The following is a 14,063-nucleotide window of genomic DNA, read 5'->3' on the forward strand; positions in this document are numbered from 1 at the left end:
TGCCTGGCTGTATAAAATAATAATAATTCACAATATTGGTATTTGGCAATATATTACTTTTTATTTATTTATTGTGCAATAAAAAAAATGCAAGACATTTATAAGACTTTAGTAGGAAAAATAATAGTAATAAACAAATCTAGTAAAAACAATACAAATGTAAGTACACTTCACACTTAAGAACATAAAATATGAATTTATGTCAAACGCATAGGATCCATAAAATGTATATATTCATTTTTCACACACTTCTATCTAAATTGCAAGCAAATGAGGGAAAAAGCAAAATACAAAAATATTTGCAATGCTGAATTTCAGGAGTAAACCAGCATAAAAATCCAGTGAAAAGGTGTAATTGCGGAACAGCAGAGAATAGAGATCTGATTCATTGTTATGAATTGCTCGCAGAAGAGGTGCCTTCTGTCATTTTTTGAACATTGGGATTACAGTGTGTATATGAAATAAGGATTTTACTTGAATGTTGAAAGTAAAGAGTATTGAGTTTGAGTATTACAGTTCAGCATGCAGAAAATTATTTGATTAATCTGAATTGATTGATTCATTAATTAGTTGTCCATTCTTTCCTCTTCAGAAACTCTGATGCCTTCTTATACATCCGTATAGTTGTTAGCTGCCCCAGTAATCTTTGAACCTGTTGAAAAACAAATGTATTCTGCTGATTTTGTTTCTGATTTGATGCAACAGTTTAAGATTGTGTTGTGTACAGCAGCATAAATGTGGCAAAACACACAGCTAAATAAACGTGTGTGGAGGGAGAACCAACTCCAGGGTAGGCATGTGACTATCAAATTTTCATGCTGCGATAATCACGGTATACAGTATTATCACGATATTGAAATAAGTTGCAAAAAAAAATAATTTGTCGTACTATAACAGGTTTAATAACTTTTTCTTGTGACAAAAAGACCTTGTTTGAGATGTTTTCTTGTTCTTTTGAGCTTTTCTAAAACCAAACGCTACTACATAAATTATGTATACAGTAGTTTTATATGTGCAAATGAATATCAGAAATATGAGTTGTTTGGGTGAAATGCACACCTTTAGCATTGCTCTTAAAGGTGGCCATGATCACGGCTGCAGTCATGATGACAAGACCAACAACAATGAAGGAGAAAAAGCCAATATAGAATGAAGATACTCCTTCCTCATGATGATCCAAGACTGCAGGAAAATCTGAAAGCAAATACATGGACCAGCAAAACCACATGAATTTCACATGTGCAAAAACATATGTGGTCACATGTGAAACACATACTTTGCATATGGGAAACATGTGAAATTCATATGATTTTTTTGAGACACACAGGGCACATACAGTATGAGATTTATTTCAAAGAGCCTGGATCCAACATGCAAGTATTAGGCATTAGGATTACAATACTTCTTTTATCTTTAATGAAAGTGCCATTTGTAGCATACACTCAAAGGATTATTAGGAACACCATACTAATACTGTGTTTGACCCCCTTTCGCCTTCAGAACTGCCTTAATTCTACGTGGCATTGATTCAACAAGGTGCTGAAAGCATTCTTTAGAAATGTTGGCCCATATTGATAGGATAGCATCTTGCAGTTGATGGAGATTTGTGGGATGCACATCCAGGGCACGAAGCTCCCGTTCCACCACATCCCAAAGATGCTCTATTGGGTTGAGATCTGGTGACTGTGGGGGCCATTTTAGTACAGTGAACTCATTGTCATGTTCAAGAAACCAATTTGAAATGATTCGAGCTTTGTGACATGGTGCATTATCCTGCTGGAAGTAGTCATCAGAGGATGGGTACATGGTGGTCATAAAGGGATGGACATGGTCAGAAACAATGCTCAGGTAGGCCGTGGCATTTAAACGATGCCCAATTGGCACTAAGGGGCCTAAAGTGTGCCAAGAAAACATCCCCCACACCATTACACCACCACCACCAGCCTGCACAGTGGTAACAAGGCATGATAGATCCATGTTCTCATTCTGTTTACGCCAAATTCTGACTCTACCATCTGAATGTCTCAACAGAAATCGAGACTCATCAGACCAGGCAACATTTTTCCAGTCTTCAACTGTCCAATTTTGGTGAGCTCATGCAAATTGTAGCCTCTTTTTCCTATTTGTAGTGGAGATGAGTGGTACCCGGTGGGGTCTTCTGCTGTTGTAGCCCATCCGCCTCAAGGTTGTGCGTGTTGTGGCTTCACAAATGCTTTGCTGCATACCTCGGTTGTAACGAGTGGTTATTTCAGTGGTTATTGCTCTTCTATCAGCTTGAATCAGTCGGCCCATTCTCCTCTGACCTCTAGCATCAACAAGGCATTTTCGCCCACAGGACTGCCGCATTAGGGTTGGGCGATGTCCCCTAAATTGGCAGTTGACGATGTTTACAGTAAAACATCGCGATGGACGATGATATCGGGCGGGGGCGGGGGGGGGGGGGTGTGGGGGGGTGCTACGGAATCGCGCTGACCATCACGAAGAGAGAGAGAGAGTAGCTACTTCTACTGTGTTTACGCCACTGGAATACTCGGCTTGGCATTTTGAAATATTTATATGTTTATTTGGCCGTTTAGGCTCGCAACCGAAGACAAAGACTATATGACTATATACGCGCACAGCATCCTGTCAGTACAATTCAGGTCTCTTTCGCGACTTATCGCGCTTTTAATATTTCTTTTCAATATAAAGCACATCCTGCTCTTTTCTTTCTCATTCATTCATGTTTTATTATTAATAACTTTAAACAGAATCGTCAACTGAAATCTGCGCGGATTATCAACAATAGGCTACGACACATTTATAGGACATAAAGGGTCTCTGCGGACTGCGGCAAAAGTGAAAGTACCAGCGGCCAGCGGGTAAAATGTTTCGAAATGTCTCTTTGAACAGTAAAGTACCCGTTTCAATAAAAGGATATATTAAAGTTTATATAGCCTACTTTTACATTTTCGCTGCTGTTCTAAAATGATTTTCGCCATCACCTTAAACAAGCAGCAGCTGCTTGAATCTCAGTGCAGGAGCTGTAACTGTTAGGTTACCACAGAAACGTAAGCGGTTAGTTGATTGCTGTGGTGACTCGTGACACTCGCGAACAGCACTGAACACGCACGTCTTAATTTTTTTATCGTTCGTTGGTAAAGGGTGAGAGACCTTGCGAGCCACATGATTTTTGCCTAAGAGCCAGGTGTGGCTCGCGAGCCAGGTTCCCAACCACTGGTGTACACATGAACACGAACTGCCGTGAGACTGGGCTGGTCTATCACAGGGTGGGGGTGTGGCATCACGATGGTGGCTCACCATCGTGATGTCGGTCAGCCATCACGATGGACGATGATATCGTCCATCGGCACAACCCTATGCCGCATATTGGATGTTTTTCCCTTTTCACACCATTCTTTGTAAACTCTAGAAATGGTTGTGCGTGAAAATCCCAGTAACTGAGCAGATTGTGAAATACTCAGACCGGCCCGTCTGGCACCAACAACCATGCCACGCTCAAAATTGCTTAAATCACCTTTCTTTCCCATTCTGACATTCAGTTTGGAGTTCAGGAGATTGTCTTGACCAGGACCACATCCCTAAATGCATTGAAGCAACTGCCATGTGATTGGTTGATTAGATAATTGCATTAATGAGAAATTGAACAGATGTTCCTAATAATCCTTTAGGTGAGTGTATTTATGTTTTACCAGATAGACTGTATAGATCTCGCTGTAATTGATGTGGCCATATATGGTGATTAGTAATGTTGATTAATTTCATTTAGAAATAAATAAATAAATACTATCAGTTCTTACTTTTAATAACCAAAAATTATGCATTACTACAACAGCAAATCTGCTGACTTGCTCTGCGTGTTGTAATACAACATGCTCATGATGGGGGTGTTTTGAGCTTAAAGTTTTTTTTTAAATATATTTTACTTTGTACAATTTTGAAAGCTTTATTTATAGCCATTAAACTGTTACAAGAAAAATTTAAGTGACCTCTCTACTGAAAAAAACCTATACGAAAATTTATTTAAAATAAATTTATTTCATACTAAGTATACTACAAATCCATTAACATATTTACTGACATAATCACTTAATTTGCTTGACACTTACTGATATAAATATAATTAAACTTTATTTGGAGTACTTCTTTATTGCACAATGCACATTTCTTAATAAGCCTAAAATGTGTTTTAATATCGTTATTAATGATAGTATGATCACTGTACAGGTTCAAAACCCCTTATGATGCCCAAAAAAAGGAGGACCGTGACGTCGCCCGGTATGGCGCAGCCGGGGCCCCACCCTGGAGCCAGGCCCGGGGTTGGGGCTCGTATGCGAGCGCCTGGTGGTCGGGCCTCCCCCCATGGGGTCCGGCCGGGCTCAGCCCGAAGGAGTGACGTGGGGCCACCCTCCCGTGGACCCACCACCTGCAGGAGGGACCGTAAGGGGCCGGTGCTAAGTGGATCGGGCGGCAGTCGAAGGCGGGGGCCTAGACGACCCGATCCCTGGACGCGGAATCTAGCTCTAGGGACATGGAATGTCACCTCTCTGGCGGGGAAGGAGCCTGAGGTTGTGCGTGAGGTTCAGAGATTCCGACTAGAGATAGTTGGGATCACCTCTACGCACGGCTTGGGCTCTGGAACCACACTCCTCGAGAGAGGATGGACTCTTCACCACTCTGGAGTTGCCCATGGTGAGAGGCGGCGGGCTGGTGTGGGTTTGCTTATAGCCCCCCAGCTCAGCCGCCATGTGTTGGAGTTCACCCCGGTGAACGAGAGGGTCGCTTCCCTACGCCTTCGGGTCGGGGATAGGTCTCTCACTGTCGTTTGTGCTTACGGGCCGAACGGCAGTGCAGAGTACCCGGCCTTCTTGGAGTCTCTGGGAGGGGTGCTGGAAAGTGCTCCGACTGGGGACTCCATCGTTTTACTGGGGGACTTCAACGCCCACGTGGGCAGCGACAGTGACACCTGGAGGGGCGTGATTGGGAGGAACGGCCCCCCTGATCTGAACCCGAGTGGTGTTCTGTTATTGGACTTCTGTGCTAGTTACAGCTTGTCCATAACGAACACCATGTTCAAGCATAAGGGTGTCCATCAGTGCACATGGCACCAGGACACCCTAGGCCGGAGGTCGATGATCGACTTTGTGGTCGTTTCATCCGACCTCCGGCCGTATGTCTTGGACACTCGGGCGAAGAGAGGGGCGGAGCTGTCAACTGATCACCACCTGGTGGTGAGTTGGATCCGATGGCGGGGGAGGAAGCTGGACAGACTCGGCAGACCCAAACGTACTGTGAGGGTCTGTTGGGAACGTTTGGCCGAATCTCCTGTCAGAGAGATCTTCAACTCCCACCTCCGGCAGAGCTTCGACCAGATCCCGAGGGAGTCTGGAGATATTGAGTCCGAGTGGACCATGTTCTCCACCTCCATTGTCAACGCGGCCACTCGGAGCTGTGGCCGTAAGGTCTCCGGTGCCTGTCGAGGCGGCAATCCCCGAACCCGGTGGTGGACACCGGAAGTAAGGGATGCCGTCAAGCTGAAGAAGGAGTCCTATCGGGCCTGGCTGGCTTGTGGGACTCCTGAGGCAGCTGATGGGTACCGACGGGCCAAGCGGACTGCAGCCCGGGTGGTTGTGGAGGCAAAAACTCGGGCCTGGGAGGAGTTCGGTGAGGCCATGGAGAAGGACTATCGGTCGGCCTCGAAGAGATTCTGGCAAACCGTCCGGCGCCTCAGGAGGGGGAAGCAGTGCCCTACCAACGCTGTTTACAGTGGAGGTGGGCAGCTGTTGACCTCGACTGGGGATATCACCGGACGGTGGAAGGAATACTTCGAGGATCTCCTCAATCCCGCCGTCACGTCTTCCATTGAGGAAGCAGAGGCTGAGGGCTCGGAGGCGGACTCGTCCATCACCCAAGCTGAAGTCACCGAGGTAGTCAAGAAACTCCTCGGTGGCAAGGCACCGGGGGTGGATGAGATCCGCCCTGAGTACCTCAAGTCTCTGGATGTTGTGGGGCTGTCTTGGCTGACACGCCTCTGCAACATCGCGTGGCGGTTGGGGACAGTACCTTTGGACTGGCAGACCGGGGTGGTGGTCCCTCTTTTCAAGAAGGGGGATCGGAGGGTGTGCTCCAACTATAGGGGGATCACACTTCTCAGCCTCCCTGGGAAAGTCTATGCCAGGGTACTGGAGAGGAGAATCCGGCCGATAGTAGAACCTCGGATTCAGGAGGAACAGTGTGGTTTTCGTCCCGGTCGTGGAACACTGGACCAGCTCTATACCCTCTACAGGGTGCTGGAGGGCTCATGGGAGTTTGCCCAACCAATCTACATGTGCTTTGTGGATTTGGAGAAGGCATTCGACTGTGTCCCTCGCGGCGGCCTGTGGAGGGTGCTCCGGGAGTATGGGGTCCGGGGCCCTTTGCTAAGGGCTATCCGGTCCCTGTACGACCGGAGCAGGAGCTTGGTTCGTATTGCCAGCAGTAAGTCAGACTTGTTCCCGGTGCGTGTTGGACTCCGGCAGGGCTGCCCTTTGTCGCCGGTTCTGTTCATAATTTTTATGGACAGAATTTCTAGGCGCAGCCAGGGGCCGGAAGGGGTCGGGTTTGGGGACCACACGATTTCATCCCTGCTCTTTGCGGATGATGTTGTCGTGTTGGCCTCATCAGACCAGGACCTCCAGCATGCACTGGGCCGGTTTGCAGCCGAGTGTGAAGCGGCTGGGATGAAAATCAGCACCTCCAAGTCCGAGGCCATGGTTCTCAGTCGGAAAAGGGTGGTTTGCCCGCTTCAGGTTGGTGGAGAGCTCCTGCCTCAAGTGGAGGAGTTCAAGTATCTTGGGGTCTTGTTCACGAGTGAGGGAAGGATGGAACGGGAGATTGACAGGCGGATCGGTGCAGCTTCTGCAGTAATGCGGTCCCTGTACCGGTCTGTCGTGGTGAAGAAGGAGCTGAGCCGCAAGGCGAAGCTCTCGATTTACCAGTCAATCTACGTTCCTACTCTCACCTATGGTCATGAGCTGTGGGTCATGACCGAAAGGACAAGATCCCGGATACAAGCGGCCGAAATGAGCTTTCTCCGCAGGGTGGCTGGGCGATCCCTTAGAGATAGGGTGAGAAGCTCGGTCACTCGGGAGGAGCTCAGAGTAGAGCCGCTGCTCCTCCACATCGAGAGGGGTCAGTTGAGGTGGCTCGGGCATCTTTTCCGGATGCCTCCTGGACGCCTTCCCGGGAAGGTGTTCCGGGCATGTCCCACCGGGAGGAGACCCCGGGGAAGACCTAGGACACGCTGGAGAGACTATGTCTCCCGGCTGGCCTGGGAACGCCTCGGTGTCCCCCCGGAAGAGCTGGAGGAAGTGTCTAGGGAGAGGGACGTCTGGGCATCCCTGCTTAGACTGCTGCCCCCGCGACCCGGCCCCGGATAAGCGGTAGAAGATGGATGGATGGATGGATGATCACTGTATAATATAATTCTTTAAATGCAAGATATTTAAAGTGTACCTAAAGTGTTCTTGCAATAGTTCCACTTTAGCAAAATCAAATAAACTTAAGTATAGCTTTAGTTGGACCTCAGCACTATTTCCGGACAACTAAAAAGTGCATTAGTACAAAATTAGTTGTTCCAATTAAGCAGACTTTTAGCATATCAATTAAGTATACTAAAAGTGCAATTACAGGATATTAAGTACATAAATATAAATGTATTTGTAGTATACTTAGTATAAAGTTTTTAATACATTTTAGCATATTTATTTTTCTTTAGGGTTAAATAATGCCATTTAAATTAAATTATACATACCTTCGATGCGACCATATGGCTAGTAAAGTTTATTAATTTTAAATAGAAATTTAAAAAATCAAAAATTAAAAATCAATAATGCTGACTTGATCTGCGTCTGGTAATGCGTTGTGCTCGTGTCACTGGGCTGAGCTTAAATTTACTTATTACAATTACTGAACATGACATAATGCAACAGTATTAATATGCCACTGTTTTACTGCCATTAATCCATTGGAAACCTCATTAAACACAGGAAAAATCTATAATTTTAAAGTGTTTAGGTACATTGACATATGTTGAGGTGTCAAAATCTAACATGCCATCATAACAGCATTAAGATTACAGTACTTTTGAAAATGTAATTTGTAGTGTATTCACAGTATGTTTTACCAGATGGGCTGTAGGTGTACGTCTCACTGTGAATGTCCACCGCAGAATTAATCTCATGCACACAGGTGAAGGAAACAGGTGGACTCACTTTCACTTCAAACACACACTTTTCATTTGAATAAAACAGTGGGTTTTTCAGTGTGTAGTTGTGTTCACCCGCCACTGACAGCTGGAAAGAGCTCTCAATGAACCTCCTGCCAAATGAACACATCACTATCACGTGCTCTCTGTCCTGCATCTGCCCATACACTGTGATGTTGGGCACTGGGGCATCTGAAATAACATTGACATGCTTATTAATTCAAAACTGTGTTCTTAACTGACAGTCAAGATGAACGGTTTAAAATAATGATTAAAAAAATTATACCGGATATATACACTACCGGTCAAAAGTTTTAGATCGGTAAGATTTTTAATGTTTTTTTAAAAGTCTCTTCTGCTCATCAAGGCTGCATTTATTTGATTAAAAATACAAAAAATAATAATAATATAGTGAAATATTATTACAATTTAAAACAGTTATTTTCTATGTAATATACAGTAATGTTTAATTTATTCCAGTGATCAAAGCTGAATTTTCAGCATCATTACTCCAGTCTTCAGTGTCACATGATCCTTCAGAAATCATTCTAATATGTTGATTTGATGCACACCAAACATTTCTGATTATTATCAGAAATTATATATAAAAAGATATAGCAAATATCTTTAATATAAACAAAAGACTAAAAACTTGCATTGATTAATTCTTCAAGTTAACAGAACATTAACCAGACCAGCTGCATTTGTGGAGTTATTGTAAAATGTATTCTTATAATGCTTGTAGTTTTTTCTAGAACAATAAAAAATACAGTTCTTTTTTTAATAGCCAAAATTATGCATCAATACATCACCTGCTGAGTTACTTGGCGTCTGGTAATACAGTCTCCTCTTGTAGGGGTTTTGAGCTTCATTAAGATAAAGAGAGATACACGGTTTTATTTATTTTTATTTTTAGTAATTAGCCTAGCTGGTGAAGTGGATTTACTTATTGTAAAGTTAACAAAAGTTATCATGAGGATTGTAATGTTTAAAGCAGATATCTTAACAAATGTAAGTAGATCGTAGGGCTGGGCGATATGGCCTAAAAAAAAACCCAGATTTTTTCTCAAATTTGTTTTATTTACGATTTAAATCGATAATTCATTGCACACCTTTTGTTTCAGTCTAACTGAATTTATTCCGATTGGTGAATCTGAATGTAGTGTTTACATGAACACTAAACAAGTGATCGGTTGATGTGCATTTTACCATTGCTAAGAAAATACCCGCTCCTCCGTGAGAGATATGAGACCGGTGCATCTCACAGCTCATCAGTAATCACGCCTCGTCCTGCTCGTCCATAATGAATGTCGACTGTAGAACGCAAAAGCCGAATCCCGGACATTTTGTGTGATCTCAAAAACCAGAGCAGACTTAAGCCCTATTCGCACGGGATTAGTATTACCTAGGGACCTCCGGTAATTTGTAATAATCGCAGAGGTCGTCTGTGATTTTTATCCCGTGCGAATCTGCCATGTCTGTAAAAATGTCTGTAAAAATTCCCCCGAAAATTACCTACCGTATTTCGGCCAACACAGGGGTCTGATAATACCAGTCCCGTGCGAATCCCCATGTCTGTGATTTGGGCTGTTTTTCTGTGAGCCTATCGTTTCCTAAAGAACGTAATAACCATTATGGGCCGTTTAACAGTCCATTTTACGTCTGTATTAAAACTATATTAACAATAAAATCTCTCGATATGCCCTACTCCAATCCGATTATAGTTTTTCTCCAATAAAAACTAAGTGCTGCAAAAGAGAAAACAAACTACAGTAAAGACGTGATCCGGAAGCTCAACTCGGACCGTTGTCATGGAAATGTCAAATTAATCATTTTGGCGCAACATGGAAGCTCTTTTGGAAAGTTTGGACGCTTTTTGTGGTAGTGTAACTTAGTAGTCTGTATCGTGGAGCATTTCTTTGTCTCACACGGCCTCTAAAGACGTCAATTCTGTAAGTATCTCAAGAAATCAAAGTGTGAAAGAGTAAAAATGATATAAAATGAAATAAACCAAATAAAATGAATAGAAGAACAAGCCTATCGCGACGTTTCGGTATTTTTTAATACCTTCTTCAGGCAGGCTTGTTGTAAATATGGACAAAGAATAAAAGAAAAAGAAGATATATATTTATACAATAATATGATATTCTATAATATATATAATATATTTATTTAATAAATTAGTAAATAATAAAACTTTTTTTTTATTGCAATACTGCAGCGCGATCTTCGTTTCAGCACGTTCAGCTAGTGAAGTGTGAATGGGTGGGTGCACGCTGTAAAGTCCGTAAACTCGAGGGAATTACGAACATTTATTTGCCCGTGTGAATGAGCCACCAAAAACACAGACGTCAGGGGGTAATTTCTTAATTACAGAGGTCCAGGGGTAATACTAATCCCGTGCGAATAGGGCTTTAGTTGTCACAGAGACTCACTAGTAGCTTAGCTTTGTTGTTTAACTGCTCTCTAACCGGTAGGCGTGGCTTGGGAGTGGCCTCCTAGGGCAGCAAAGCAAGTGCATTCTGGGAGTTGTTGTCTTTCATCCACATGAGTCAAAAATACATTTTCTGGCTTTTCTCATTCTAGAAGGCTCCAAATTCAAAAATAATTTCACATTTCTACTACATAAATGACCCAATTTAAATACACATTCATTTTTCCAGAGGTGAAGTATCCCTTTAAAATCAATCTGCAGATGACAAAGAAATTGTTCAAAACAAGTTTTAACTTTATTTTGTTTTGATTTTCCCTTCTGGGATTTGATCTGGATTACCCCCTTGGGGTTAAAGTGCAATCAGAAACAACAAGCCAAAAAGACAAGATGGCAGGCCCTGCCTTTGTAAACAGTGAAAATGTTACATAACATAACGTTATGTAACATAAAATGGGGGGACTGGGATTTGGGGGATTTGGGATTTTTAAAAAAAAAAAAGCATGATAATAAGTGTATTGTGATTGTCAAAACAATTGGTAACTAAACAGAATTTTATTAAGTGTAGTGACAACACAATGTTTACATGGTACAATGACTGGTATGTAGAGCTGCACATTTAATCGTTATAAGATCGCGATCTCGATTCAACCCCCCACGCGATCTTAATCCTGCATTTCTACGATTCTGCCAATGATATTCAACGAGAACGCGCTAGGGGGGGAACGGATCGCACTAGATTCGGTTCGGCATGCATGTGATTATTTTTACAGTTTGAAGAGCTGAATTTATGACCATTTAAACCATTAGGAAAATTTAGAAACTAAATATAACTAATAAGAAGGAAATGAGACATACCTGTGATGTACCAATATGGTGCTTTAGTAATGTTCATTCATTTTTAAATAAAAAATATATACAGTAAATAAAAGTCATCTTACTTTAATACCCAAAATTATGCATCAGTGCAAGAGTGCAAATCTGCGGACTTACTCTGTGTCTGGGAATGCGGTGTGCTCGTGTCGCTGGGTTGAGCTGCAATGAAACAAAGAGAAACGTTTTGAACAGCTGAATGTAAAATATATGATAATATATGAATATTATTATCTGCACACTTACTAGTGGCCCAATAACATGGTTTATTGTACCAGTACCCGCAGGGCTCTGAAGAAAAGAGACAAAATACTTTTACATTATTGATCAGCTCAAATGATTTTATCATCAGAAAATAGTCATTATATGAGGCACCTGGTGTTGATGGGTAACCTGTAATACGCCATGCATCGGATGTCTCTGAAAAAAAAACAGTAAAAAAAAATATTGACTGACAGATATTATTTTAAAATGTATAAAAGTTATATATTGACTGAATATGTAAAATATGCAGATTATATAAAATTGTACTAACTGAATACAGAATAAAGAATAATGACGTAATGACGATAATGTGTGTATTAAATAGATTAAGGTTATTAGATAATGCACCTGTCCATGGATTTTGAGCTGTTGTGTGAGTACAAAACAAAAACACAGCAAAAATTAAATTGACTTCTATGCTGACTCATATAGTGTCAATATTAAAGTTGAAATAATAATTAATACAAGATGGCAAATTTGCACATTTACTACTAGTGGCCCAATAACATGGTGTATTGTACCAGCTGGGTTCGGAAGATGATCCTAAATATAAAAAAGAGACATGAAGTACTTTTTCCTTATTGATCAGCTCAGATGATTTTTGTAGAAACCTTTGCTCAGTTGTAGCAGATTCCAACAAAAGGCCCTGTCCCAAATGGCATCCTAAGCACTCGTGGTCTTCCTACGAGTCCGCACTTTCGTGACGTAATGCTGCTTTGACTGTTGGGAAGAAGTCTGCTGCGGAGCCCGCATCAGTGCTCGGCAAAAGTGCGCATCGAGGGCGCATATCGACCACAAAGGGGGGCGCTCGCGAGCACCCTTCTGAAACCGGATACGTGTTTCCCAGAGAGGTTGGAGGGGGATGTCCTTTTTTTTTTTCCTTCCCAAAACCGAAGTCAAATCCTGACAAGTGTCGTCTTTGGATTAAACTGTGTGGACGTCCTCACAGTCAGCTAAACCCCTCAAATATCAACAAGCACACTTTTGTGTGCTCTAAGGTAAATTTTGCTTTTAACCTTACTGTGAAGTTATACTACTTGTTTTAGCTAACTTTGTTATTCAAGATACTTTGTTATTCAAGATACAAACACCTAACGTTAACGTTAGGTGTTTGTATCTTGAATAACAAAGTTAGCTAACATCCAGCCGCTAGTCAAAACATACAATCCTGACTTACGTGATAACTAAACTATCGCTAAGCTTGCTTGCTAGCACCTTGATTCTTCATTAATTAGGGTAGAGAACTGAAATCATAACCTAAAACAGCATAAAACTAACTAGTATAACTTCACAGTAAGGTTAAAAGCAAAATTTACCTTAGAGCACACAAAAGTGTGCTTGTTGATCCTTGAGGGGTTTAGCTGACTGTGAGGACGTCCACAGTTTAATCCAAAGACGACACTTGTCAGGATTTGACTTCGGTTTTGGGAAGGGAAAAAAACGGACATCCCCCTCCAACCTCTCTGGGAAACGCGTATCTGTGTTACAAATGCCCCAGGCACAACGTTTAACCATATTTTTTATAAAACTACGGCGGTAATAGCCTGCCGAGACCAAAAATATGAGACGCCTGCGTTAAAGTCAATAGCCGCTTTCCGACCAAGTAGTTACAGGAACTTAGTTCTAGGAACTGTCCACTTCTAAACAGTTCTAAGAACTACTCTCCCCCAAACTCGGTTTTGCTGTTTGCATTCGCACTGGCCAAGTGGCCATAGGAACTGGTAGGAGGGGTAAGGGAGTGACGCAAGCACGGTGACTTTTATTTTGACAAATCCAGACAAGACAGAGGTACTAATCATCGGTTTAAAAAACCGCCCACAAAACCTCTCACACTACAACTTTAACATAGGATGTCCTGTTACTTTATCCTCTACAGTAAAAGACCTAGGTGTTATACTAGACTGCAACCTGTCTTTTGAAAATCATATTTCATATGTTACAAGAACAGCCTTTTTCCACCTTAGAAACATTGCTAAGCTACGTAACATGCTATCAGTTTCTGATGCAGAAAAATTAGTTCATGCATTCATGTCCTCGAGACTAGATTACTGTAATGCTTTGTTGGCCGGTTGTCCTGCATCCTCAATAAACAAGCTACAGTTAGTCCAAAAAGCCGCCGCTAAAGTTCTTACTAGATCAAGAAATATGATCATATAACACCAATTTTATCATCACTACATTGGTAACCTATAAAGTTCCGTATTAATTACAAGGTATTGCTACTGACTTATAAAGCCCTAAACGGTTTAG

General features: G+C 42.2%; 1 protein-coding gene across 2 annotated transcripts in view; it reads right to left on the reverse strand.

The window, feature by feature from the left end:
* Positions 1 to 37: 37 nt before the first annotated feature.
* LOC311066615 (uncharacterized protein) overlaps positions 38 to 14,063 on the reverse strand; it is a 28,290-nt gene continuing 14,264 nt past the window's right edge. The window contains exons 5-12 of one of the 2 annotated variants that reach the window (XM_084087894.1): positions 11,925 to 11,969; positions 11,796 to 11,840; positions 11,670 to 11,711; positions 11,535 to 11,555; positions 9,058 to 9,111; positions 8,165 to 8,437; positions 1,060 to 1,194; positions 38 to 652 (exon numbers count right to left, since the gene is read on the reverse strand). In XM_084087894.1, the coding sequence (XP_083944020.1) occupies positions 609 to 652; positions 1,060 to 1,194; positions 8,165 to 8,437; positions 9,058 to 9,111; positions 11,535 to 11,555; positions 11,670 to 11,711; positions 11,796 to 11,840; positions 11,925 to 11,969 (659 nt within the window). In that variant the 3' untranslated portion in view covers positions 38 to 608. The remainder of the gene's footprint in view (positions 653 to 1,059; positions 1,195 to 8,164; positions 8,438 to 9,057; positions 9,112 to 11,534; positions 11,556 to 11,669; positions 11,712 to 11,795; positions 11,841 to 11,924; positions 11,970 to 14,063) is intronic. The other variant, XM_084087895.1, reaches the window with a different exon arrangement.

The sequence above is a fragment of the Abramis brama genome (genome assembly GCF_963993115.1).
Source record: "Abramis brama genome assembly, chromosome: 16".
Taxonomy (NCBI): domain Eukaryota; kingdom Metazoa; phylum Chordata; class Actinopteri; order Cypriniformes; family Leuciscidae; genus Abramis; species Abramis brama.